Here is a 23,708-nt window from a genome sequence, read left to right as displayed (position 1 = left end):
GAGCCAACTCCTTGTTTTGCATGAGGGATGATGAAGGTGGTGATATACTTACCTTGTTGCTTGCTCCCTGAGGCTCTCTTTTCCGCTGCCCAATGATCCAGAATGTGGGTGAGCCCTTGACGTCATCCTGTATAGCACAAGACCATTGGTCCTGCATTGTACGGGATGACGTCAGACAGCTGCCAGCAGTCAGGCAGAGGAGGTGGCCTGGGAGAACAAGGAATAAAACTAGATCACCTTATTTATCACTGCCTAGGCAAAATGGGCGGTTAGACTTTGCAGGGAAGACAGAGAACCAATTGTTAGGATTTAATTGTCCCAGAGTTCAGTTTTAAAGTAGAAACCACAGGCAACATACAAAACGTAATGTTTTCTGGACTAGTAACAGGATTAAACATTGCGCAGTCTTTTCATTCCCATTCCCCCTTTAAACGTATAAATTACCTTGAGATCCTACTAACTGAACTGCTGTTGAGGCATCTTCTTTGCAAGGGTGACAACAGCCTCCCTGTGTTATGTACAATTCTGCAGCCTTGTCGTCCTCGAGCTCCTGAGCCAACTAGCATTACAGCCCTACGCGATTATGTAAGTAGTGGGTGTGGCTAGGCACATCACTCCTGACTGACCATCTTCTCACTACTCAAAAAGTAGCTGGCAACCCCAGCAGTAGCTTGCACATCCCAGGGAAAAGACATGCAAACCTTGCTGCAACCCGCCCACTTAGTATCTGGCAGCCTGTGCACACCACCCACATGTCCTGTCCATGTAATGTAAGGTAACGGACTCACTGTACTTAGGGAACTTAATAGCCACAGGATAAGGTTTCAAATAGGGGAATAAAAAGTAGAATTTTGAGCTACATTTATAATGTATTTTATTGTTAAACCTATGTTTTTATACTTCATTTTCTTGAAATTCTGCTGTTATGTGGGGGAAGCACACAGTGAACCAGATTGTAGACATTAAAAGATTTAAAAACAAGCCATTCCTGACCTCTCTAGCTGCTTGTCCTGTGAAGTAATTCATCCTCAAAAATCACAACTAAGACTTAAATCCGTTTCATATATTTTCTAACAGCTTTAAGGCATATCATATCCAATCAGCAGGGGATCAATAAACAGACCAAACTACAGATGGTATATTTGTGACATCTGTGTCCATTCGATTGTCTCCACCCGGACCCTAACAGACCTCTGCTACGTCTATGGGCAGGAAGATTTAAAACTGATGTGTCCCCAATTTACATCCAACTACCTCAGATCTATCATGTTTAGATCTGAAAAAAAAAAAAAAAAAAAAAAACGAAAAAGGACAGGACTTTTTTTCTCCCAGACCTGGATGCAAACGAATGCTTGTCCGTTTTACATACCCCTGCTAATAGAAAGTCATGGAGTTTTCCAGATCCTCCTGAAAAACAAACAGGCAGATCTGAACCTGAACTGCTGTGTGAAAGAACCCTGCAAATTTTTGCATAATTTTGTTTGAATACCCATGTCATGTTTAGAGCGGCCCACTGATTTTAATGGGCTGCCCTATGCTCAAAAACGTACAAAAGTGCATGACCCTTTTTAATTGGGCCACACTGAAATGTATAGTAGTCTGCAACCATGCACTTTGGTACACGTTTGCAAGGTACACTGGGGTGCTATTAAGAACGAATGACACTGCCAGGCACCTACAAAACAGATGCTTTTTTTTTTTTTAGCTTTTGTGTGTCATCCTGCAACGCTCAAATGTGAACCTAGATGTGTGCCTTATAGGCACCTGCTGTAGGTTTACATTAGGAGACTGGCAGGCAGCCTATATTCTCCTACAATAGAAAGACATAGGAAAAAGAGTATAGGCTAAGATTTCTGTGCTTCTGCTGTGAAGTTTGAAGATGAATGTAACCACAATGCTTATAGCTACAGCAATGACATAAATCTTGTTTTGAAGTATTTTTACTGGGCTTTCAGAAAACACAAACTCTGTGGTGTGCACAGTATGGAAGTTCACTCTGAAGTCTTTAGGTCTACAACCACATGCACTGCGTAATGTCTGAGTTTTTATTAAAAGGGGGAACATAGTGAATGAGAATTGCTGGCTCTCTTATACAAATGTCCAATGTACTCTGTACACCGTGACAAGGAAGCACCCTACATTCAATGGTATATTAGTCAAAGATAAAAGAAGAAATAAACATTTTAGAAAAAGTAAAACTCATAAGGACAGTTTAAAAAAAAATAAAAAGCAGAAAAAAAAAAAAAATCGGTTGCCATTCAGAGCTCAAATGCAGCCCAATTTAGGAATACAGCAACTGCGTGATAAGACAGAGACTGGATAATATGTGCACTGAAAGCATACACAAAACTTTTACACATTTTTATCAGCTTCAATGACTTCATAAAACAGAAGCCATAAGACAACCACAGGCTTTATGGTAACAGCAGCAAACCTTTAGCTACTTACTGCGTGTTTCTGCCAACATTCCCTTAAAATAGGCCTTTTCTTCTTATGTACCACCACCTCCTGCATGTCCTCCAGAGACGGGTGCTGGCCTATTTCCTCCTCAAACGGTAACATGTACTCATCCACAGGACCTGAAAAAAGGATTGAGACAGAAGAAGGTTTAGTATGCAACTGGATGGAATTTTATTAATCTACTAAATTGATTCAAAAGACTGCCCTTTCCTGAATATTTAATGAGAAGCTGCACAACTATACCCACAATATGAAAAACGACACGTTTCTAATGTGCCCACACAATTTATTTATATCAGTGCTAAAATCTGTTATAAAAAGACTTCAGGCTGCTGCAAATTCCTTCTAACATTCCAATAAATTTTCTGTGGCAGACCTTTAAAAAAAAAAAAAAAAAAAAGGTTTTGAACTGCCAGCTTGCACTGCTTTTCTCTAAAGGTGTTGTGAGCTGCAAAAACGCATGTACAGAAATGGATCTGCTAAAAGGTAAAACGGTGATTCCTGGATACTAAAAAAAAAAAAAAAAAAATGGAAAAAGTCCAAAGGACGTTGAAAAATAAAGAACAAAGTGGAAAGATCATAAACTACTACAGAAAATAAAAACAAGAAGTATAGCAGGAACAGAAAAAAGAAGAACTAGGGCTTTAAAAAGACCAAGTCGCCAAACCATCTACTGCAACATCAATTTTCCCATTAAATTATATCGGCATTTTATCTATGTAAGATCCTCTGTTGTGTAGACATCTAAAAGGCCTGAGACTGCTACTGGATACCCCCATCTTGGATGTGATGTCAGCAGCCCCAGCACTCCTTCTCCTCCGCTCCTCCTAAAGATGCTAGATAGATTATGCAGAGAGGTGCAGGGAGGAGATGCTGGGCCATTACATACAATAATTAGACAGTCCCAAGAAGGAATGGGCTGTACTAGGGAAATTACTTTTCCTGAAGTAATCAAAATGCTCTGTCAAGTTCAAAGGCACATTGCAACTAACTAAAAAAACAAAACAAAACAAAAAAAAAAACACACACAACTTATGGAATGGAAAAACCCTGAAAGTAAGCATTTTGAAATACTTGATTTTTTCTGTGCTTTTACCTACAAGGAGATGACAGGGCATCTTTTATCAAGATCTGTAGTCACAACATACACTTTCATTTTATATGAGCTATATAGTAACAATACAAGCATTAGTGTTTTATGACAAGCCAATGTAAGCTTGCTAGAAAAATATTTTACATTGTGAATACTGCCTGTCTGCTGGCTGTCTTTCCACAACTTCCTGGATTCTCTGCATGCTTTGCAGCTTCTCCTCTGTCGTTTACTTTCCCCTTCTAAGGACTACATATCCCATGGTACCTTGCTGCCTGCAAGCAGCGATTCCTGTACTGACTCCGCCTCCTGAAACCCCTCCTCTCAGCACCTCTGTCATTCAGAAGGCAGGCTCTGTGAAATGTGTGACACAGCAGTGCCTACTCACAGGGCATAGTAAATGTGCGGGATCTTCACAAAGTTTACAAACTTCAAGATCCTTCAGATTAATAGCAGTAGGCTAGAGAGAACTGAAATGCAATGTGTAAATATATGATTTTACATTTTGACTATAGATACATTTTAATGGTTATACACCACCTAATAACTTCAGACTCTGCCAGTATCCTGATGTGAACTGGCAGCTGTTCATAGTGGAATGCTGCCCATGTATTGTGACAGAAGTGGTGGTGGTCTAGGGCTGCTGTCCTGAAGAGTTAGAAGTTTTCCAACCTACACAGACCTTTGCAAACTTTCAGTCAGTTCTTTTGTTTCTTATGATTCACAAGTGGTTGAAAACTGGATGTTCACCATTCTAATACTATATAGTGCAGCTGTACTCACCATCTGATGCCGTGCACCTAGATGCCAGTTCCCAGAGGACGAGACCGAAGGCGTACATGTCTATCCTCAGGAAGGCATCCCTCTGGAAATTAATAGCACCCTCTAGCACTTCAGGAGCCATGTACCTCCGGGTTCCCACCTGAAAAACCAAAAACACAGAACACTCAAAATTCAATTCAGGTATAAAATAACATGAAGCCAATACTTTAAAGCAGGAAGGCAAATCTCTACTGTCTTCTCAGTATTGCTATTTGGTGCCAGTGTCAGGGCAGTGTGTGGGTCAAGTGCCACTAACAGGCAGGGAGGAGTTGTGGGCAGCAAGTAAACAGTCATGCCTCTGTAAAGATGGATGCAGTGATGTGACAATGACACTGCATAGTTGAATGGGATCAGAGGGCTGGCTGACAACATGCTATTAAAATGGACACAGTGGTGATGTCATCGCATAGCATAATGGGGAAGAAGGAAACAGAGGGCAGACAATGCCGCAGATTCAGCAGCAGTAAAGTGACTTGGTCAGCCTTCTTTTACCTTCATCCCCATCATACTATGCAGTGACATCACCATGTCCATCTTCACAGCGCATTGTCAGCCAGCCATCTGATCCCTGCCTGGATGCAGGAAACAAGGCCACAGCAGCACCAAAGGCAGAATTTGTAGGAGAGATAACATCCTAGATTGTAAGCTCGAAAGAGCAGGGCCCTCGATCTCCTCATGTTTTGCATTGTATTGGTATTGTTCTGTCACATGTTCTGTCCCCCTTTGTAATGTACAGCGCTGAGCGAACTATTGGTGCTTTATATTATTATTAATATTATTATTATACAGTAGTTATAGACTGCCAAGTACAAGCTTAAGCTTTATTTGTGACTTTTGTATTTTGCCTGAAATGCTACTTTAATGAGCACATCAACCAGACTTCAACTGTCTGAAACTGGAATGTAAATCTGATATCAGGAATATGAATATAGTACAAAACACTAACAAAATGAGGTCAGGTGTCTGATTAGAACACAATAATTTAGGGCACAGCCAATATTAATTAACATGTGCAATAAAAAATAAACAACCTTCCTAAATATTAGGTAGAACAAGACTCAGACAAGCGTCTCTGGGAAAACATGCAAATAAGCATTTCCAAGAAGATAAAAGTTGTGAATAAAGCTCTTCTGTCATGGCAGGCTTGTATGTGAAAGCCTCACCTACTCCCAGTCATCTCCCATGACACAATGTTATGCTCTACGGAATTCCTCATCCTGTAGCTGTTAACATTTATTCAGAAGTAATCGATTTGTGCACAGAGGTTTATTTCTACATGTCAAGACACCTACCTGACCATGTGTGTCACCAGCAGATTTACCAGCTTCAAACTTAAGAGCAAGACCAAAATCTGCTATACAGGCCGTCAGATTGTTTTTCAGGAGGATATTTTTGCTCTTGATATCTCTGTAGAAAGATAGAAAAACATGGCTTAATAATTAGCGAAGGATGTCTAGAGCCTTCAGCTTTACTGGAGTAGTGAATGGGAGTATCTTCCAACCAAAGCCAAATGGCCAAAGGCGGCTTTACCTGTGAGCAATTGCTGGCTTGTGGCCGTCTTTCAGGTTGGGGATATCTTCATGGAGGTATGCCAGGCCTCTAGCCATCGTCTCAGCAATGTAATACAGCTCACTCCAAGTAACCACATTTGCCTTGAGAAAATCTGTAAGTGAACCCTGTAGAAGAGAAGAGAAACACTTAAAAATATTGTTGAAAGGTGTAATGACTTGTGGTCCCTAGACGTTCATGTCCTACTGGAGAGATTTACCTGTAGACAACAGGAAGGAAGAGGAAAGCTCTCTAAAATGAGGGAAATCACCTCTGACAACGTAAACCCCCCACTGGAAGATTTCGCCTCTATTCTGGCTTTGGTACAATATTTTCCTCCACCATCCCAACACCTATGCTCACTAACCAGTGGAAAAATATGTATATACTTAGCAATTTTCAGCCTGCTCCAGTCCGGTCAAGTGATACCATGTCAGCCAACAGCAACTGCAGGAAAGAAGACTGCGCTCTAAAAACCACTAGTAAACTCTGGAGCAGTGACATCACCCATAGGCTTCAATGGCCCATCTGTTGTTGGCACTCCCTCCTCTCCCCTGCTGGCTGACACAGGGGAGCTGGATCACATGACCAGAACCCAGCAGTTTAAAAAATAGGTTAAGTGTATACATCTACCTTACACAGGTTAGTCAGCAGAGGTTTTGGGTAATCAGATGGAAGGTGACCCTCCAATTATTTGGCATGTATATTTGTATCACACACAAGTATGTGGTTGCTTTATATTGTCACCTTTGCCTCTCTGAAACTTTGGTTGGTGTTTTACAAGGGTCTACAGTTGGAAAAATTAAAAAACGCTGCATTTGCATATGGCATGCTGGCTTTTATTGGCAATAGATGGCCGGGGCTGAGCACCCTCTTCATCATTCTGGTGGTTGGAGACAGTGACAGGAATTGTTGATTTTAGTTTTTTACTGATGTATTTCCCTAAAAAGGGAGATAGCCCCCCACTTCCTGTCAGGTCAAGAATTAATTGGATGTCTCCCCAATGCTGACAAAAGCTAAGCCCATTTTTAGGAAGAAAATCAAGCAGTAATTTTTATTTTTCTCTAATCTAGCCATATCTGAAAGAAAAAAAAAAAAATTGTGGCTGGAGTTAGGCTCTAAATGGGTGATTTCTAATATTCACTATTTGCTAGATATAGGATAATTTTGCCACTTGAAAAAAAAAAAAAAATTCTCTACCCATACCCACAGCCTGCAAACTGCAGAACAGACATTTATCAGCCGCTTCCATTATAACTGTTCTGCACAGGCTGCTACTTTTGTATGGCCCGAAGAAGGGGGGGGGGCATTTTAGGACCTCTGAAATGTGTTGATGCATTTTTTTTTTAAATTTAATCAACCCTTTGGCGCCGAAAGCCTCCTGGTCCTTTAAGGGTTCTAAAAGCTGGGAGGCAGGGATCCTCAGGTCATATGACTGCTGTGATTGGCCGTCACATGATCAGAAATCTCCCAATCATAAGTATGCATCGGGAGCTTACCAATCCCCATCAGCTACAGTGTTGAACGCATGGAGGGACCACGCTCTAAGCAGGGCAAGTAGTTTTATAACAGGGTTGCATATATGTGGCCGCTCTGCATTAATGCCCACCCGCCGAGCAGCCGCATATACAGTCAGGTCCATAAATATTGGGACATCGACACAATTCTAACATTTTTGGCTCTATACACCACCACAATGGATTTGAAATGAAACGAACAAGATGTGCTTTAACTGCAGACCGTCAGCTTTAATTTGAGGGTTGTTACATCCAAATCAGGTGAACGGTGTAGGAATTACAACAGTTTGCATATGTGCCTCCCACTTGTTAAGGAACCAAAAGTAATAGGACAGAATAACAATTATAAATCAAACTTTCACTTTTTAATACTTGGTTACAAATCCTTTGCATTCAATTACAGCCTGAAGTCTGGAACGCATAGACATCTCCAGACGCTGGGTTTCATCCCTGGTGATGCTCTGCCAGGCCTCTACTGCAACTGTCTTCAGTTCCTGCTTGTTCTTGGGGCATTTTCCCTTCAGTTTTGTCTTCAGCAAGTGAAATGCATGCTCAATCGGATTCAGGTCAGGTGATTGACTTGGCCATTGCATAACATTCCACTTCTTTCCCTTAAAAAACTCTTTGGTTGCTTTTGCAGTATGCTTTGGGTCATTGTCCATCTGCACTGTGAAGCGGCGTCCAATGAGTTCTGAAGCATTTGGCTGAATATGAGCAGATAATATTCCCGAAACACTTCAGAATTCATCCTGCTGCTTTTGTCAGAAGTCACATCATCAATAAATGCAAGAGAACCAGTTCCATTGGCAGCCATACATGCCCACGCCATGACACTACCACCACCATGCTTCACTGATGAGGTGGTATGCTTAGGATCATGAGCAGTTCTTTTCCTTCTCCATACTCTTCTCTTCCCATCACTCTGGTACAAGTTGATCTTGGTCTCATCTGTCCATAGGATGTTGTTCCAGAACTGTGAAGGCTTTTTTAGATGTCGTTTGGCAAACTCTAATCTGGCCTTCCTGTTTTTGAGGCTCACCAATGGTTTCCATCTTGTGGTGAACCCTCTGTATGCACTCTGGTGAAGTCTTCTCTTGATTGGTGACTTTGACACACATACACCTACCTCCTGGAGAGTGTTCTTGATCTGGCCAACTGTTGTGAAGGGTGTTTTCTTCACCAGGGAAAGAATTCTTCGGTCATCCACCACAGTTGTATTCCGTGGTCTTCTGGGTCTTTTGGTGTTGCTGAGCCCACCGATGCGTTCCTTCTTTTTAAGAATGTTCCAAACAGTTGTTTTGGCCACGCCTAATGTTTTTGCTATCTCTCTAATGGGTTTGTTTTGTTTTTTCAGCCTAATGATGGCTTGCTTCACTGATAGTGACAGCTCTTTGGATCTCATCTTGTTGACAGCAACAGATCCCAAATGCAAATAACACACTTGAAATGAACTCTGGACCTTTTATCTGCTCATTGTAATTGGGATAATGAGGGAATAACACACACCTGGCCATGGAACAGCTGAGAAGCCAATTGTCCCATTACTTTTGGTCCCTTAACAAGTGGGAGCCACATATGCAAACTGTTGTAATTCCTACACCGTTCACCCGATTTAGATGTAAATACCCTCAAATTAAAGCTGACAGTCTGCAGTTAAAGCCCATCTTGTTCGTTTCATTTCAAATCCATTGTGGTGGTGTATAGAGCCAAAAATTTTAGAATTGTGTCGATGTCCCAATATTTATGGACCTGACTGTATATGCAAGTGGCCGACGTCAAAAGGGTAAGACAATTGTAGACATTTCAAGTTTTAAACTTTAGGGATTGGTCATCCTACACTCCAATCCCATTTGCTAACTACAGGATTAATCTAAAGTGACCACAATTGAAAAAAGTTAAATATTTTTCTACAGCAACACTGTGGTGGGAATGCGTTCAAAAGAAAACAAAGTAGAACTAAGAAGCTATTATATTTATCTTTTAGATGCTTGATGGCATAAATGAAAGCAAAAGTCACCAACATACACCCATGAAGATTAGACCTTAATGTCTAAATGGAATCGAACCTTTTCATGGAAAGCAGTTATGAGCCAGAGGTCTGTGTCCAGGTTGGTGCCTCGTTTTTCTGCTCCGATGAACTGCAAGATATTTTCATGCTTCATGCCAGGCAGGCTGTAGACCTCATATTCGTTTTGCCACGACAATTTGTCCTGAAGGACAACACAAAAGACATTAGAGATATGATCCATAGGTCTCACAGTGGATGTACATCTTTAGCCTGATAAAGGCAACATGTATAGTCATTACTAAGAGCCAATTTTACACACAAGTTAATATCCAACCCCACATTTTGCAAAAAAAGTATAAATGCACCAATATTTGCATGTGCATTTATTTTTTATTTTTTTTTCCAAATGAACCTACAAAGCATTGAAACTGTGATCGGCGGCTCATGGATGCAATGCATAGGCTCCTGCAGACTTCAGCTACTTGTCTGTATGGAGGTACAGGGTTTCAGTTACTAATCTGGAGGAAGAGTCAACAGAATACAAGTGCAGTTTATTCATTCACAGATCTCTAATTTTAGATGAGTTCTCTTAAAGCTGTCAAAAGGGGGGGGGCGCGTATAGGTGGTCGGCTTGCAACTATGTTACATTACACCCCAAATATGGGTGTAACATGGTCTAAACAGGGTAAGCATGACACAAACAGCTTGAATTTTGGCCGATTCCTGCTGACCTGGCCCACCATTCACAGCTGTCAATCACGGTCCTTTCCGGTGATTACCGAGGATCTCTGACAGGGAGGAGGATTGCTTTGTTTACTAACAGTCCTCCTCCTTGTAGGCTCAGGCACACTGCTCTGGATGGCTGTGCACAGTGTGCTTACAGTGAAGCACCAACATACCGCCCCCCCCCCCCCCCAGTAAAACACTCCCAGCACACAGTTAACCCTTTGATCGCCCGTCATGCTAACCCCTTCCTGCCCAGTGCTAGTGCTTTTTTTTTTTTTTTTTTTTTTTTAGCACTGATCACTGTATTGGTGTCACTGGGGAAGTCAGTGACACCAAGTCAGTTCCCCCAGTGTCAGAATGCCCGCCGCATTCTCGCTATAAGTCGCTGATCGCCGCCATTACTAGTAAAAAAAAAAAAAAAATTCCAGTATATATACTGCCATTTGTAAACACTAACATTTTCATGTAAACCAATTAATTTACACGTATTGGGATTTTTTTTTTTTTTTAGCAAAGACAAGTAGCAGAATACATTTTGGCCTAAATTTATGATGAAATTTGATTTAATTTTTTTTACTGGACATGTTTATTGGCAAAGTCAAAAATATTGTTTTTTTTTTTTCTCAAAATTGTCGATTTTTTTTTTATAGCACAAAAAATAAAACCGCACAGACGATCAAATACCACCAAAAGAAAGCTCAATTTGGGGGAAAAAAGACTGTAAATTTCATTGGGTGTTGCATGACTGCGCAATTGTCAGTTAAAGTAACGTAAAAAATGGCCTGGTCAGGAAGGGGGTGTAACTCCTAGATTGTAAGCTCGAAAGAGCAGGGCCCTCAATCCCCTCATGTATTGCATTGTATTGGTATTGTTCTGCCACATGTTCTGTCCCCCTTTGTAATGTACAGCGCTGAGCGAACTATTGGCGCTTTATAAATACTGTATAATAATAATAATAAATCCTCAGGAGGGCAAGTGGTTAAGCAATTGCATAAACAGTGGGCTTTATGCTAGGTTGGATCTTCTGTAGGTAATAGTTCCTCAAGAGCGTGATAGACCTAATATTTGAAGCTGACTCGCCATGGGATAAAAAAAAAAAAAAAAAACTCAGTATGCACAAGCGATGACAAGTTCAGGATATACTTCATGTGATGTCACCTATCATGTTTGCTCCTAGTCACGGCAGGAATTAAACAGTCACTCAGTCTGGATAAAGTCAGCAAAGAGAAGATTTCTTGAAGAAACATTTCCTAAAAAACACATTTTTCACTACACTCTGAATGCTGGTAACAAGCCTGAGCAATCGGGATGAAGTATCTGGAAGATCACGTTTAAACACGCCTGCACATACCTGTATGGGGAATATTTTGACAGCTACGAGTTCATTTAACAACTGTGCTTTCCACACGCAACCAAACCTCCCTCGAGCTTTCACTTCCAGTAACTGCAGAGGCTTCAGCCCCAGCAGCGGAGAGGGTGGTGGAGGTCCTGGATCCTGAAAGACAGAGAAGGAGGGTTACAACCTTTCTCAACCCAATTCAATAAGCCAATATTGTCATACATGCATAAATCTAGCATTACTTTTCATTGCCGATACATGTACAGCCAGTGCATCCTGGAATCGTAAAGCTCCACCTTCAGCCACAATTAACTAAAAATCTGTTTTTGTCATTATTTTAGACCATTATAATTTGTTTAATACATCCACGTACATAGATATGAATCAGGTTACCACAGGCTTACATCATGCAAAATGCAGTAAACCAGAGTGAAAGAACAGCAATCATTTAACGGTTGTGATTGCTGGACTAAAGAATTGCTGCACTTTAAAATCATATCTACACATTACAGATGGCACACAGCTTTTGGTTGGAGGGAGACTGAGCAGGACTGAAGGAGCTTTACAATTCCTAGAAATGACTTTTCTGGACCGGGTTCACCTATAAAACCCTAACGATAGATTCAATTGAAAGCCTTATTTTTAGTCTGCACATAATTAAGAAAGAGGATAGATTTATGTAAGTGGAAGCTGCTGCCCATCAATTCTTGGCATTCTAAGCTCATTGCATAATAGTAAAGAAAACACTAACTGCTGGCCTGTTGAAAATACTGATCCTCGTACAGGAAAGGAAAGAAGAAGTCTCTGGATCAGACTGGAAAATGTAAACAAGCATCTGCTTGTACACTCAGCATCTTACTGTCCTCAGGTAATACATGAGATCCTTTAGGTCATCCGATAGCTGAACTTAAGTGAACCTGTACCCAAGACCACACACTAAACTATTTACATATTATAATTAGGCAGAAAAAAAAAAAATTAAACACCAAGCCCCACCTGCAGCTATAAGCATTGTGGAGGAATTCAAAGTTCACATTAGAGGCACTGAAATCTCAACTCTTATTTTCCATTGCATCAAAATAATGGCAGCCTGCCAGTCCTCTAATGTAAACAAAGCAGGCTGTTCTAGGGCCCCTTTCACACAGGGCAGACTCTGCTTTCTTAGTGGAGGGTATGTCTGCTGACCCCCCGCTGGGCAGAAGGGAGCAGGCGGATGACAGGTCTGCATAAGTAGCACAGGCAAAGACACAGTCAGCTCTGCTCTAAGGGAAGTTGGATGTAAACGGACTGGCTGTTTGTTTACACCTGACTGCCATTTGGTCTGATCCGCCCAGACTGAGTGGAATGGATCCCCTGTCATTTGTATTTTAGTGGATTGGACTAACACAAGTCCATTTACACCCACCAGTTCCTAAGAATGTGTGGACCTTCTGATCCGGTCATTCTGAAAAATTGACAGGTGGACCTGGATTGGATCTCCTGTGTGAAAGGCTCTAAACAATGAGTTTTCCAGCCCCGGACACAGCTATGTCCTAGAATTTTTTCCACTGCTAACCTTCTACTGCCAAGTGTAGCTGTCTGAATGGGCCTATAGACTTCTAATTGCTGCATACAGATGTATACAAAACTAGGCACTGTACACATCTGTACATGGTGTTATTAATGCTCATATGAATGAGCCATAAGCTGTTAATTGACTGCAACACTTAGAAGTCTTTGTTGCATCCTTTGAGAATGAACTACTTCACAGAACAAGCACCTAGAGAGCTCAGGGATGGTTGGTTTTAAAGCTCTTATACTGCTTAAGGATTGGCAAGTCTGGGCACAGGTACACGTTAAGAAATAAAAAACTGCTAAAGATATTTTACCATGAAGACTTCTGCAGGGAAATGACCCCAACCTTTTAACAATCACTAAATCTCTCCACAAATATCCATGACAGCAACAATTTTTTTTTAATTTTGATATCCAAAATGTGCTTAACGTATCACCAAGTTCATCCACCTAGAGAGTTAATATAAAACAGTGGCAGTCTAATCCATAGGATAGCGGTGCGAAGCAATGCGTTAGATGTTGTTACCATGTGACTGGCACGGTCACGGTGAGCAGGCTGTGGCATGTGTCTGCCATGTTACAATACATAAAAACCTCACAAGTCTATCATGCACAGCACTAAGTGTTATCAATCTGGGGAAACATGTCATCTTACCTCTATCATTATGTGAAAGGCGTGCTTGTGAAGAAAAACACATATGCAAAATAAATTACTATCTGTACATTCCGGTCATCTTACATTCCTAGCAATACAACTATAATCTTCACAAGACCGTACAAAAATCGAAACGAAATCATCCCAAATCCCCATCTACCGGCAAAGATCATGAGTCATTCATGACACAAACTGCAGGGCCCATGGAGTAGGCTGTAGTAGGGTGCACTGTTACCTTCATACACCAGAGGGTGCTGCTGGAATAAATGTGTTATAGTTCACATGAGCACATTCCTTATCTCAGAAGACGGGAACATTCCAACGTTTCATCACTGGAATGCTTTCACCGGGGCTTCATACTCCCAGAAAACACAAAAATCACAGCAAATCCAACAAGTCTGCTAGCCAGCACTTCAAAACTTTAGGAAGCACAAGACTATTTTCATTTTTTTTTTTCACATACACACATTTTGGTGATTGGTGAAAGCCACCTTCCCTCAAACATTCACTTTAACAAGAAGATTCACCTGCATAAATGTTTGGTAAATGGCAGATTAACTGCTTTGTAAATATGCCCTATAGTGTGATGTTTGCCAGCATCTCCTCCAATAGGACACATAATTTGATTCTGTTTAAAAGAATTCTAAGACTGGCCATACACTATACAATTTTCTGTTCAATTTCGATTAGTTTTACCTTTAACTAGGTAGTACAAGGGCCTGCCTAATTGGATACAATTGAAAGTGTTGTTAGGTTTGACCTCCTATATGTTTTTTGGTAAATCTAAACCAAAAATCTCCAGATATTTGTATAATGTATGGCCAGCCTTAGACTGTGTAGAAGTGATTACCAAATTTCTGAAAATAATCGGGGGGGGGGGGGGGGGGGGGGGCAGGGTCGTAAAAGTTACAGCTATACAAATAAATGTACACTGTCCAGTCTGGTAATACATACTAGGGCTATCAATACAGTTTTAGATCATGGATGTTATAAATAATATACCCCAGGTCCACATCCAAGCATTCTCTGCAGCGTTTTGCAGAAACAAGTGCAGTCCATTTACCATGATTTCCTATGGGACAGGTTCACACCTGTGCTTTCACCCGGTGCATTTTTTGGAAAGGGTCAGGGACTTTTTTATAACGCAAAAAGCTGCGTTTATGTTTCTATAGACTTCAATGGAGACGCTGCAGAAAAGAAGGTATTGTGTCTTTGGTGTGTTTTAAATCTTCCTAGCAACAAGGAAAAAAAACCCCACACAAAACGCGTAAAAAACGCAATACAGAAACGGCTCAAAATGCAACCTGCATAGGTGCGATCTTAGCCTAAATGCAGAATGCCTGTGAGTTATTATTGCTGTCTGTGTCCCCGTTATAGAGAGATTCACCCTCACTATTTATCCTGTATACCGCTATCATTGAAAGTAAAGTCCCAAATTTTGGGTTGTAACCAGAAAAGTAAGAGGGGAAATCTTCCAATGGGGACACTGGTTCTGATGGCCTGGGGGTCCCCAAGAAACTCCCTTAATTTGAAGGGATTTCCTCACTTCCTGTTTGTCTAAGGGACAGGAAGTGAAATCTCCATAATGGGACATAGATGCAAAAAAAAAACAAAAAAAAAAAATAATAATCTACCGGGTTATAATCCTCCCTTACTCTATCCACAATGAAAAAAAAATTGCATATAGTTGTACTTTAAGTGAAGCAGTCATTCTACACAGCAGGAAACCAGCTCTTACCCGCATTACCTTTTTCCACCACTCTAATCTACCATCATCACAAAAAACTCAGTACACACGTGTGCATCCCAAAATGCGAAGCTCAGCGCTTGTGAGACCAGCTGCCAGGCCTGATCCACATCACTTGGGGATGTTGGTGGTGGGGAGAGGTGGCCTGGGCTGTGGCAGCAAATCAGAGTGCTGGAGGAGCACAGTAAAGCCTGCGGCACAACATGCACGTTTCTTTTTGCCTAGTCTGAGTTTATCTGTGGCTGCGACAGGCAGAACGCACTGAGCATGTGGTGATATTTGATAAAGGGAGTTCCTGAGATTCTGGGGGGGTGTTCAATGGAAAGCTCACCCCTGCTTCTATGCCAGGAAGAAACCGACTGGTCAGTATGGCAGTTTTTTGGCCAGGCCTCAGAGAAGCAGTGTGTCATCTACAGGCATGTTTTGCAATGTTTTCTTTTAAACTACTGGGACAAATTAACCATATTTTGTTTTCTTTTAAAGGTGAATTAACACTTTAAGGGTCCATGCACACTGGGCTTCAAAAAATGCGAGTTCCTTTAAGAGAAAAAAACCAAAACCACTAATATAGAGCATTTTTGCACAGGGGTTTAGGAGCATTCAGCATTTTCTGCCAAAAAACTTCTCTCAAAACCACAAAAAAGGGTTTTTTTCTGCCCCTAAACCCGGAGCTTAAAATATGCCTCTGATGGTCTTAATGTGCATGGACATAGACGATAACACTGAGCTGCTTCTACAGGCAAAACACTTAAACACATTTAATCCCCACTACACAAGTCAATTTAAAAAAAAAAAAACAAACAAAAAAAAAAAAAAAACCTGACAGACTGCCATATCAATGTTGGTACAGTGATCTCCCTGCTGTTCTATTGAATACTGACAGTGAGGAGGCTCTCCCGCCCCCTAACTCCTCTTGGGAGATGTAGTTCTGGGGGTGTGGTTATGTCAGCAGAAACTGACTTTGAACACCATGCTGATCCCTCTTTCTAGAAGCTGCCCCTTCAAGATTTTAAATCACTGACCTAATATCCAAGTACCACCCAGCACGCACACTCCGCTCCTCACAAGACCTCCTTCTCTCTAGTTCCCTGGTCTCCTCCTCCCATGCCCTCCTCCAGGACTTCTCCAGAGTGTCATCCATCCTCTGGAACTCCCTGCCCCAACCCATCAGATTTTCACCTACTCTCCTCTCCTTTAGGCGCACCCTGAAAACACATCTCTTCAGGGAAGCCTACCCCACCCCCTGCTAACTTGCCAACCTCCTCCACTCTTCCTACCACTCCATCCCCCACAGCTATCTCCTCCTGTACCACCATCCCCTCCCTCCTAGATTGTAAGCTCGAAAGAGCAGGGCCCTCGATCCCCTCATGTTTTGTTATTGTTCTGTCACATGTTCTGTCCCCCTTTGTAATGTACAGCGCTGAGCGAACCACTGGCGCTTTATAAATACTGTATAATAATAATAATGATGCAACAGTGAGTAATTAAAGCAGTTTCTGTAATAATAGAGCACGGTAAAAGCAAAAAATTATGCTGGGACAACTTTAGGAGGGGGTCAGGGATGTATGCCCAGAGGGAATGCGCAACAGTGTCCCCAATCATGGGCTGTTATAATGTAAAGTCTTTCCTTTCAAAGACTGCTTTTTTTTTTTTATTTTGTATTTTTGTTTTGTATTCTCTCCCTGACAGAGCAGAAATATCAGGCAGAGAGTGAGGATCCCAGGTTCAAGACATAGCATCGTCAATGTTCATTATATTACCCCCTAAAAGTTCAATTCAGATAGGTTTGTCTGGAAATATGCTGCTCAAATCCATATGCCTTGTGCTGTGGGTGGTCAGTTGTTGAAAAATTTCCTAGACAGCGGACTGCAAATTCTGGTCAGAGTGGAGGCACTGGCTGATTATATACATCACATTGCCCTGATCCAGGGAGCTTCTGTTTCTGGATTGATCAATGTCCAAGGAAAAGCCTAGGGGCAATGTGAAGTCTGAGCTCCTGCCCACGATCAGCACAGCCGAGGCAGATTGTTTTTTAGGGAAGGTGCTCTCCTGAACACAATTAAACAGGGAAAGGGGGAGAATCGCACTGTAGGAGGCTCTGGGATGTTTGTTGCTGGTGGTGGGTTTATCGGCTGACAGCTGGATAGGCCCCTGGCATATGTGGATAATTGTGGGAGGGAAACCATAAAAAACTTTAATAGATGAACAGAACCATTACAGCAACCACTACACTAAACTTCCCACTTCACAACAATTGTGTTACTTCAGTACAGGTGCACTTTAAAGACTCCCCTGCTTTGCCTGTATCCGATTACAAAGGTCTGGGAACCTAGCTGTGCCTATTCAGCATTTAGTGACTCTTAAAGATTGATGACGCTGAAGCCATCAATACAGAGCCGAGGGAAGCTATACACTTCACTTTACTCTGCGGCTTTCATTACAATGCTGTTTACAACTCCTATATGGAGGTCAAATGAAGGACATTAACTCAAAGGTGATCATATACAGAAGAATGTACCAGGCAGCAATAAATCAGACTCTCAGCTCCTCACAACCTGTACATCATTTATACAAGGTTCCTTTTTCTGCCTAGATCACCAATTGGATTAAACTTCTAGACAAATAATGTGGGAAACCACTTGAAATGGACATTGTGATATCATTTTAAAGCAAAACAATAACCAAAATATTGGCAAAATGGTTTGGGTTGGACTTGTGAACGACAGCAATTCCTGAGAGGAGACTGACGCCCCAAACAGGTAGGTTGGAACATTGTTGGGGCAAGTTGGGTCTTTTGTTATCACTTAGAAAAAAGCAAATTACATTTAAAGTGCTTGTAAAGGCTGAAGGTTTCTGTGCGTTTCATGCAGGAAGGTAGAAAACCTTCTGTGTCCTGCTGCCCCGCTCCCAGCACCCCCTTATACTCACCTGAGCTCTCTCTTGATCCAGCGATGTGCATGGGAACCTCGGGTCTCCCTCTCCTCACCCACTGGCTTCCTCTGCTGTCAATCACAGCCAGTGAGAAGAGAGTGGGTGGCAGGGCCAAGCCACAGCTGTGTCTTCTGGGCACAGAGCAGAACCTGAGAGTGAGCACACACCACGCACTGCAAGCGGCTTGCTACTGGAGGCACTGGTCAAGAGGGGAGGGGCCATGAGCACCGGCAGGGGAACCAAGAAGAGGACGATCGGAGCTGCTCTGAGCAAAACCATTACATAGAGTATGACATGTTTGTTATTTAAAATACAAAAAAAACAAACCCCAAGTCTCACTTTAAAGTGAACCACTGCTTTGTCTATGAAGGGCACAGCAACACGTTCATTTTAACCCCCAATAGAACATACTCTTATTTCACTGCCACGGTATTCAGTTGCCAGAAGCAGAAGATAAAATGCCCTGTGTAAGCCAAGACCCGCTCAAATCATGGCTTACGAGGGGTTATAGGCACTCTACATGTGACAGCCGGGTGCTTGTGGCTGACCCAGAGAAGCATACTCAAAATACTGGGTATTACTTTTCTACCAGCAGCTGATGGAAACTTTTTTTTGGGGGAGGGATGATGAGTGGAGGAAAAGCCAGAGAGAGAACATCTGCAGTGCGGATTAGCAGCCCCCCCATACCTGAGAATGGGAATGGTGGGGACCAGCAACAAGGGTCCTGAATGGGGACTTTGGCGAGTATACCTTCTTTACAAGTAAGAACAAAAAAAAAACATGCAGGTTAGGTTCAAGAAGGATCATATTTTGCCTGGAGTGGGGCTTTAAATCATAGATTGTGCAAAATGTGAAACCACATTCAAAAATCTCCTATTGTAATCAACGCCTAGTGGGATTCCAACTAACAACCACACAAAACCAGTGTTATGCCAGGCAGAATAACGTGTGTGATAATGATGGCAGCCCCCAATCAGAAATTTAGGGCGCATTCACACCTGCAAATGTATCCTCTGTGTGCTTCGCTGCAAGAACCCCAGCGATGGTTCCCACAATTAGCTGTGTATAGACAGCCCCATTAAAAGCAATAGGAGTCAGACAATGCTGGTAGCTAATCGTGCGCACTCTAATGCCATTGCTCAAGCTGCGATCACATATTAGTGATCAGCCCTGAATGCAGGCAGTCTGAGTCCAGGGCCAATCAGTGATCACAGCTTGAGCGGTTGCATGCAGGCGGGCACAATTAGCTACAAGTGCTGTCAGTCCCCCTTGCTGTTTTTGGGGCTGCCTACATACAGATAATCGTGGAAAGCCCCGCTGGGGTTCCCACAGCTGAGCACACACAGGGTGCATTTACAAGTTCCTCATCAGGAAGATATCACAAGAGCTTCTCATATTAAAAACATTTTAGAGGACACGGCCTTCCCATACCACCAGAAAGAATATCATTTTAGGCATGCAAAACATACTCAATGAAAGGCACGTTGTCATATCAAACACTTAAAGAGCTGCTGATAAATCTAAAATCAGAATGAGGATCTATCGAAGGATCTGAATGAGGGTCTCTTATACTGGTCACATTTGCTTGCCATGTGTTTACGGATAGGGTATACTGCATTTTCGAGGAACTAAATACAACTTAAAGGATAAGTTCACCTTTGGGAACATGTTACATGTTCCACCAGTTTTTATGGTGGAACATGTTACATGTTCCCATAGCTGCTGCCGCCGTCCCCCTCCCTCTGACAGATAGTATGGGGAGTCTGGTTACCAAGGTGAGTGATGGCTGGTTTTAAAGCTAACTTGCTGATTAAGAAATCTAAAAACCCCTATCCGTAGCTTGGTTACAGGTTCACTTTATAGCCTCAGAAGGGTGCTGTGGCCTGTACAGTGTGAACTGGCAGTCAAGATAAAGGAGCTGACCATGAACATAGACGAGGCTGCTCACCCACCCATCAAATTAGGACAAGCAGCCGTGTGTATAGCTGATGCGTCCCCATAGAGTAACATAGGCAGCCTGCACGCAGCCCAGGGCATCGCCAGCCTGACATAAATGGCCCGTTCACGCTGTACAGTCCACAGTGCCTGTGTGACTGAGGCCTAAAGTGCAAGTCAAAAAAGCACCTAAATGAAGCATGCAGGATTTTATTTTCCTAGCAAATCTCAACAAAATGCACTGGTATGGTCAAGCCCATTAAAAAACAAAGCATCTTCACTATCCATACTATAGCAAAGCTGGGCTACTTACACACTATTAGCAACTAAGCAAACTATAGAACATGCCTGGAAGAAGCAATTCACAGAGGTGGGACAGAGGACTGGTTCCTTCTCCAAGAAAAAAAAAACTAAAAAGCATACGTGATTCATACAAACAGTTCCTCAAAGTATGGGACCCGTGGATTCAATATGATCACCACACACTTTCTGCAGACAGTGTAGCATTCTCATACCCACCAATGCTACAAAGAGGGACACACCAAGAAATTCAGACACTATACTCTCCTACCATCCCTTCACCTACTTTTATTAAGCACCCATACAGGGACACTGGAGAAAAGATGATGTACTTTATCCCCTCTATTCCGGATTTGTAATATCTAGAGCGTTCCATGCTGGGGTTATTGGTATGCACTATATGCAAACCAAACCTTGGACAGTGTGGAATGTATTAAACATATTGTAGTACATTGGTGGCAAGCAATAGAGACAAGATGTCCACAGTTTATACTTTTGCAAACGGTTTGTAAAATGTAGCTGAAAATATATATAATGCATTTGCTCACTTCTAAATGAGGACTAACGCTGGGTTCTCTTCAGTTGAACCCTGAGCATTCTATTCACCCTTCTAAAAAATGAATTATATATCAAAAAACCTCCACATTTAAGTAAAGTGAAATTTCAGCGATTAGTATCAAATAACACAATGTGCCTAATTCTTTTAGAGCTGATAATCGCAGATGCAAAATTTTCCCTGTGCTTTGTCATCTGTCATACCAGCAATCATTAACTCTGATTGTTTACAGTGTGATTTTCACATTTATTACCATACACAGCCCTGAAATACATGTGTGATCCAGGATGAACACAAGGGGAGCTCCCCACCTTTATCCTACTCAGCAGAAAACTCCTTCTCTGTGTGACTAGTACCACGCATACGAAAACAGCTATTTTAGGTGCAACTGCAGATCAGTTCTGCGGCTACTGAACCAAACTAGGGAAATACGTATTCTTTTCATTTTAAAAGGTCAGTGTTGGCTGCATCTCCCAGGTGCAGCCCAACCTTGGAAAACCATTACGTAATGGGTTTGCAAGGCCATGTAACATTTCACTGGAAAAGGAAAAAAAAACAAAACAAAAAAAACAACAACAATAACTCAGCGATGGCAGCGGCATTGCTTCAAACAGTCATAATTGTGGCCACAGGATAGGGGTCTTCTGCTGAGTGGGCTAAAGGTGGAAATCCCTTTAAGGCATTAATCCTACAAGCAGAACAGACAGACTTATTCGGCTCTAAGCAGCTCATATCTGATACATACCTGAGTTGGGACCAGCACCGGAGGATAAGCAAGCTTATGATGTCTGTACATCCAGAAGGAGAAAAGGATGATCACAGCTAAACCCATGATGGGAACCAGAGAGTAAAGTAACGTATTGAACAGAGGAGGCTTTGGGGAGACTGGGAGAGAAGTTGCTGCAAGATGAAGAGAAAACCAGATGAAAACAAGGCACTGCAATCATTGTCAAAATCATTTTCATTATAAATTAAAATAAAATTGATCCACATTATAAAAGCCTCCATGTGGCAACCACAATGAATAAAAGTGGGGACAGTGCATCCACCAGAGCACGCAGGGCAGGACTGCACAATGTTACGTCTAGAATCCTCCAGATTACTGAGATATCTAATCTACAGAATGTTCTTTCTATGCTTTTCCATGTATGATCATAACACTAGCTATATAGGTCTATTAATAGTGCCAAAAATATGTTTTAATCTATAGCTGCTAATTAACTCAGCTATTAACATTTTTGTAAATTCAGGCCTACGGAAGCCGACTTGTGACTGGCTGCTAAAGGTTCAGGTCACACACAATTAAGGCAGCAACTCTGGTGTCAATACTGCAAAATGTAAGATCCCCAATAAAGTTTAAAGAATACTTACGCTGGGTGATGTCAGCCTCTGGAAAGTGGAAGAAACGCTCATTGCACGCACTGCCTTCACAGCAACAGAAGAAGACATCAGGGTTCTCCTTCCGCTCCACGCATTCATTCCTGAAAACAAGACGGGAAAACAATTGTAGGCCAATTCAAGAGGAAAATAAAAATCAACAATTTCTTGTAATATACCGGTATCCAAAAACTTAAAAGATTTTGAATTGCTAGTCTCAGAAGATATGGTTTTGAAACGTGAAGAAAATACAGTAGTGATCGGCAGGATGTTAATCGCCCAAAGGACCAGTAAAATCCGTAAGATAACAGACAAAACCCATGGATCCCAAGAGCCATGTTGGGAATGCCTGAAGAAGTTAAAGCTGGCTTCTTTAAGCTGGACTCACACCTATATGATGCAGTAGTGCACATTATGTTCACTATATCGTCAAAAGTATTGGTCGGCCTGCCTATACATGCACATGAACTTTAATGGCATCCCAGTCTTGGTCTGTAGGGTTCAATATTGAGTTGGCCCACCGTTTGCAGCTATAACAACTTCAACTCTTCTGGGAAGGCCGTCCACAAGGTTTAGGAATGTGTCTATGGCAGGGGTGGGCAGCTGTGGCCCTCTAGCTGTTGGTGAACTACAAGTCCCATCATGCCTCTGCCTTTGGGAGTCATGCTTATAACTGTCAGTTTTGCCATGCATCATGTAGTTGTACACTTGTAGTTCTACAACAGCTGGAGAGCCACAGTTGCCCACCCTTGGTCTATGGGAATGTTTGACCATTCTTCCAGAAGTGCATTTGTGAGGTCAGGCACTGATGTCGGACGAGAAGGTCTGGCTCGCAGTCTCCGCTTCAATTCATCCCAAAGGTGTTCTTTTGGGTTGAGGTCAGGTCTCTGTGCAGACCAGACAAGTTCCTCCACCCCAAACGCGTTCATCCATTTCTTTATGGACCTTGCTTTGTGCACTGGTGTGCAGTCATGTTGGAACAGGAAGGGGGAATCCCCAAACTCTTCCCACAAAGTTGGGAGCATGAAATGGTCTAAAATGTCTTGGTACGCTGATGCCTTAAGAGTTCCTTTCACTGGAACTAGGGGGCCAAGTTCTCTACTCACTGTTGTGCTAACCTGAAGGCCACGCGAAGTTTGGAGG

The 23,708-nt window shown here is 42.1% G+C and overlaps 1 protein-coding gene across 4 annotated transcripts in view; it reads right to left on the bottom strand.

Annotated features, from left to right (window-relative positions):
* Positions 1–23,708, bottom strand: part of ACVR2A (activin A receptor type 2A) — a 97,065-nt gene that overhangs the window by 12,794 nt on the left and 60,563 nt on the right. For 3 of the 4 annotated variants that reach the window (XR_016312977.1, XR_016312978.1, XM_089679036.1), the window contains exons 3-11: positions 22,560–22,669; positions 21,934–22,088; positions 13,720–13,743; positions 11,523–11,666; positions 9,504–9,647; positions 5,903–6,048; positions 5,665–5,779; positions 4,334–4,472; positions 2,449–2,579 (exon numbers count right to left, since the gene is read on the bottom strand). Coding sequence is in view for 2 of the 4 variants with exons in the window: in XM_089679036.1 (XP_089535162.1) it covers positions 2,449–2,579; positions 4,334–4,472; positions 5,665–5,779; positions 5,903–6,048; positions 9,504–9,647; positions 11,523–11,666; positions 13,720–13,743; positions 21,934–22,088; positions 22,560–22,669 (1,108 nt within the window). In the remaining 2 variants the exon portion in view is untranslated. The remainder of the gene's footprint in view (positions 1–2,448; positions 2,580–4,333; positions 4,473–5,664; positions 5,780–5,902; positions 6,049–9,503; positions 9,648–11,522; positions 11,667–13,719; positions 13,744–21,933; positions 22,089–22,559; positions 22,670–23,708) is intronic. The other variant, XM_089679037.1, reaches the window with a different exon arrangement.

The sequence above is a fragment of the Staurois parvus genome, unplaced genomic scaffold (genome assembly GCF_062004578.1).
Source record: "Staurois parvus isolate SC_StPar_1 unplaced genomic scaffold, SC_StPar_1.0 ptg000216l, whole genome shotgun sequence".
Taxonomy (NCBI): Eukaryota; Metazoa; Chordata; class Amphibia; order Anura; family Ranidae; genus Staurois; species Staurois parvus.
Note: the sequence above shows the minus strand (reverse complement) of the source record. Positions and strands in the feature narration are given on the sequence as shown.